General features: G+C 50.6%; 1 protein-coding gene across 1 annotated transcript; it reads right to left on the bottom strand.

The window, feature by feature from the left end:
- Positions 1-1,817: 1,817 nt before the first annotated feature.
- LOC136532797 (cytochrome P450 709B2-like) lies at positions 1,818-3,375 on the bottom strand. The gene is made up of 2 exons (XM_066525383.1): positions 2,479-3,375; positions 1,818-1,826 (listed from the first exon to the last, which is right to left on the bottom strand). Exons 1-2 carry the CDS (start codon positions 3,373-3,375, stop codon positions 1,818-1,820), a joined length of 906 nt encoding a protein of 301 aa, XP_066381480.1.
- Positions 3,376-5,064: the final 1,689 nt, after the last annotated feature.

Raw genomic sequence — 5,064 nt, forward strand, 5'->3', positions numbered from 1 at the left:
ACTCTTGGTGGTTGCCGCCACCTAGACGGCTTGGAGCAGCGAGGATCGTCGAGCGGAGGTGGTGATTGTCTCCGGCTCCGATCGTGGTGATTGTGAGGGGTTCTTAACCTTGTTCCCGGCGGAGAGCCAAAAGGTACTTTAGTGAATTGCTCGTGGCTTATGTGATCCTCATCTTGTGTTGGTTGTGCGGCACCCTATTGAGGGTTTGGCGTGTGAAGCCAATTAGCGCGTAAACCTCCAAGTGAGTGAATCATCACAACGAGGACTAGCTTGCCGGCAAGCAAGTGAACCTCGGTAAAAATCATTGTCTTCATCATTGATTCCGAGGTGATTGGTCATCATTGTTATTCATCTTCGTGATTGATTGGTTCATTCATCTACACGGCGGTATAACCCTCTTGATCACTCTCTTTACTCTACCGCAAACTAGTTGACAAGCTCTTTAGTGTAGCTAGTTGTGAGAGCTTGCATGCTTGGTTGGTGTGGCTCTTTAGTTAGCCTTTGAGAGCACACTAACATAGGGTAGTGTCATTGATCTTGTGTGAATTGACACTATCTAAACTAGAATTGTGGTAGGTGGCTTGCATTTTGAGTAGGCTAGCGCAACACTCGCTTCGCCTCTTAATTGTCTAACCATTTGGTTAAGTGTTGTTGTAGAAATTTTTATTAGGCTATTCACCCCCCCTCTAGACATTAGGACCTTTCATCGGTGCCCTGTCATTTTCAATGGCACCAATTGGGGTGATTTTATTTTTCATATGGAGGTCCACATGGATGGCCAGCTGCTGTGGGGCTACCTCACGGGTGAGCGGATCTGTCCTCCCCGTCCTCTTCTTCCCACGCCGCCCACATACCCGCCAGATGCTGATGATGATGCCAAGAATGATTTACTTGAGGCATTTGAGGCTGAGAAGGAGAACTATCAGTCTGATCTTGGTGTCTATGAGACTTGGCTGCGCGAGGAAAAATCTGCTAAGGCCATCTTACTTGCGAGCATGGAGGTTGGTCTCTCGTTATCCCTTAGAGGTCTTGCCACTTCACACCTTATGTGGGATCACCTCCGTCGCAATTACGAGATTTGTAACGAAGCAATGTACCTTGCTGTTGTTGAGGAGGCTCAGTCGCTTCGTCAGCTTGACTCCACAGTTGAGGACTTCCACCGTCAGATGATAGCTGTCTAGCATCGCCTAGACAGTTTGGGCGCTGAGCTCTGTGGTGGTGGTACTTGCCGGTGCTGTGACCGTCACCGGGGCCAGAGAGACATTCTTCGCCTTCACGAGTTTCTCTCTCGCCTTCGTCCTGAGTTCGAGACTGTTCGAGCACAGTTGCTGACTCGTCATCCGCGCCCATCGCTCTCAGAGGCGATGTCTGAGTTACGAGCTGAGGAGACACGTCTTCGAGCTAGGGGTGTGACTCGTGTTCCGCCGCAGCCCTCCGTCCTAGCAGCCACACCTCCCTAGGTCTCTCCGCCTCTGTCTCAGCCCTCTCCTGTGGTGACGGGGCACCTTCTGGTATTCAGTGTGGCTACTGCAAGATCTATGGTCATGAGGAGAAGGATTGTGGTTGATGACATCTATAGACCACTTAAGTTATACTGCGATAATAATCCGGCAGTACGGTATGCTCACAACAATAAGTCAAGTGGTGCTGCCAAACACATTGACATAAAGTATTATGTTGTGAAAGATAAAGTCCTAGATCATGTCATAAGTCTTGAGCATATAAGTACTGAAAAGATGCTCGCGGATCCGCTTACAAAAGGCTTACCACCCAACGTGTTCAGAGAACATGTAGTAGATATGAGTTTAAGGGAAAGCCTATATTTCCTAGACAAAAGAAGGCCCAAAGTTAAGTATCTACTTCAGAACAGAGTGGTATGTTGTAGTTGTTAAATCTATCGGCAATTGACCGTGACGATGAAACATGCTCTATACGTTAATCTATAATGGAATGAACAAAAGTAAATGATATAAAATTGAAAGATGGTAGGAGATCAAGGAGGAGATTGTTAGATTGATCTCTAATTCTAAACTGGGTCCAACGACCCAGTTGGGCCTTTGATCCGCGCCCTGATCGGGGGCGCCCAGCCCATTATGGCTAGAGGGCCCCTGTCACACTGCGTTATATATAGAGGTGGGGGCCAGCGGCTCTGGGTACGAGGTTCGCCTGAGCCGAGCTCCCCACCAAAACCTAAACCCTAATCCCGATCAGAGAGGGGCGCAGCCAGTGACGGAAAGCCACCAGCCGCGCCTCCCTGTTCCACCGACGTCGACGACTTCATTGATCTCTTCCCCGAACGTTGCTGTTCGTGCGCAGACTTCATCGACGAATGAGATGGCGGCTTCTGGACTATCTCCCTCTGCGGTGTCAGGTTTGACACGTTCTTCTCGTATTCCTCTCTATCCCTCTACTCTCGATATTGCATTCACAGTGAAGAGAACCCGCTAACCTAACCCTAGATGATGTTTTCGATCTCACCGTGCCGTAGCCCTTGGATTTCTTAGCCAAGGCCAGGCGCTCGTCGATGATGGCCATGAGCGTGCTCCGCACGGTGCGCTCGAGCTGCCACCGGCGCACGTTGGCCTTGGTCGACACGTACTCCATGCCCGGGACGTGCACGACGACATTGTTTATGGAGGTGAAGACCATGAGCTGGAGCTCCCGCTGAGCCAGGAACACCTCCTTGCCCTGCCGGTAGCTGCTCCCGAACGCGGTGTGCGAAATGACGTCGGCGGTGTGCTCCGTGAACCGCCGCCCGACCTCCACCGTCGCCTCCCCGCTCGCCGAGGCCGCGGCGGCGCGCGCCTCCCAGTCCCGGACCACCTCCGCCGCGCACGCCGCCATCGCCGCCGTCATCGACTTGAGCCTGTCCATGGCGAACGCCGGGTGCACGACGCGGCGGTGGCACGCCCAGTCGTCGCCCTCGGTGAAGGCGAGGTCCATGCCCAAGAGCGCTAGCAAGGCGGATCCCGGGTCAGGCTTCACGTACAGCCCGGCCTTGTCGGAGAGGATACGCTTCGCCATGTCGATGTCGCCCGCCCACAGCCTCGGCGTCGAGCCTGTCCACGACAGGAACACCTTGCCGTAGAGCGACGCCCACGCGCGAACGTGCGGCATCACGCGGGGGACGATGTCGTTGGAGCTCCGCTCCAGCGCCTCGCCGCTCGCCGCCGCCGCCAGCATCGCCCTCGCTTCCGGGTTGTTGCCCACGTAGAAGCGGTACGGCGGGCCCCGGACGCCCTGCCGCGCGAACGCCCGAGCCAGGGCGTACGGCCGCCACACCTGGCGCACCAGCGCCGCCCACAGCAACGGGACCAGCGCCGCGGCGAATGCGGCGAGAACCACTCCGACGCCGCTGCCGCTCATCTCGACCATCCTGGGCTGGGTGTGGTGGACGAACTCTCCACTTGCTGCTGCACCCAACGCCGCTCAGGTTCCGCCTGTGTCGGTGGGGATATATCATAGTGCTCCGTAGATAACTAGATATGCAGCGGCTGCCCTTCCATTGTAGCGTTGGACGCTGGCATCGCGCTGGTGTGGTGGGTCCGTGTCCGTCGATGTCGCCGTCTCCGAGCGGGCAACTGGTCGCGGCTACCGGAGTGCGCCTGTGCGCTGTGCTGTGCGACGGGCCGCTGAGATTGAGAGCAAGGTGACGGCTTTGTCGGTTCACGGATGAAAGGGCGTGTGTATTACGACCTTGCTGACGCTGATGAACAGTTGCTAAGTGAAAAAAAAGAAAAAAAAACGACCTTGCATTGTGTATTTTCGATGAAAATCAGCGATGACTTTGGCGTGCCGCGTGCTTCTCGTCCTGGAATGGGCAATGCTACGGCCTACGGTACACCCTTTTACTTCTACTGGGAAGGATAGAAAAAAACGTCTCTTTGAGCATTTTCAAGAGGTTAGTCACAATGACTATCCAAGTTTTTGGCTATTTTCTAAAATGAATCCCGGTTAAAAAAAACTAGACTACTCCAACGCACTATCTAAATTAAGACTCCATATTTTAAAAAAGCTGCCACTGTTTTGGCTGAATCTTCTTCTACCTCTCGCATGCTGCTCCACAACTATGTGCCGCTCACCTTCCCTGCAAGCAGTTGCGCCACGGCCCCTGAAGCTACCCATCGCTCAGACTCCGCCGCCCTTTTGCACCCTATGCATGGCACACCGCCATCGGCCGCGCGGAAGCCACGCACGTACCCATCCGCGTTGATATTTTATGTATATTGTACGCTATTTCATGTATATATAATATGTATATATATATATTACAAATAAAGTTTGCATTGTATATTCTATCATATTCTTGGCATAACAAATTCACTTCATCTGGTTTGGCTTCCATGTTTCGTTCACGTCATTGTAGAACTCGCCGGCAGGGTTTAGGACCTGGTCATTAAGAAATCCTGGTATGGTCTCTTGAATTGCTTTCAGTTAGTCACGTCGTATGACTTTTTTCTTCAACCATAGAGTCTTCAATAAAAGTTAAAGGAAAAGTATATATATATATGTGTGTGTGTTGGTCACGTGATTACTTATATATATGAGCAATAAAAGAAATTGTGAATATATGAATATATTTATATAACGTACTTTGAGGTTCTCTTCAGGAGTTTTTTTGAGTACGCCATGATGAACTCACAAACATAGTATCCATAGTAGTTGTTCTCCTGTTCTTGCCTCAGAACCCACTTTTACGAGAAAAAAGATCCGATGAATTGAAAGCATACATGGTGTTAATTGAATTATATATATATAAATGTAGCTAGTACTTACTTTGTGTGCGATTACATCCAGTGACGCTTTGCAATATTTCATATGGTGTTCCTCAATAAAACTTTTCTAAACACTACGCCAATAAAATAAAAAATTAATTTGGCCTTTAATAATTGTTGCAGTTAAGAGATCGGGTATATATAGTTGCTAGAGAGACCAAATTACCCTTGAATAATATCTATCATGTTTTGGTACTCTGTTTGCTCTTTTCTTAATGAGTCTAAGATGCTCAACCGACTATTGGCCATATCGATGACCCATCAATATCCAGTGATTGCTGCATATGTT

This window comes from Miscanthus floridulus, unplaced genomic scaffold (genome assembly GCF_019320115.1).
Source record: "Miscanthus floridulus cultivar M001 unplaced genomic scaffold, ASM1932011v1 fs_714_2_3, whole genome shotgun sequence".
NCBI classification, from domain to species: Eukaryota; Viridiplantae; Streptophyta; class Magnoliopsida; order Poales; family Poaceae; genus Miscanthus; species Miscanthus floridulus.

What these genes read in the sequence shown, in the direction of transcription:
- LOC136532797 (XM_066525383.1), bottom strand. Translation starts at nt 3,375, where the DNA reads ATGGTCGAGATGAGCGGCAGCGGCGTCGGAGTGGTTCTCGCCGCATTC.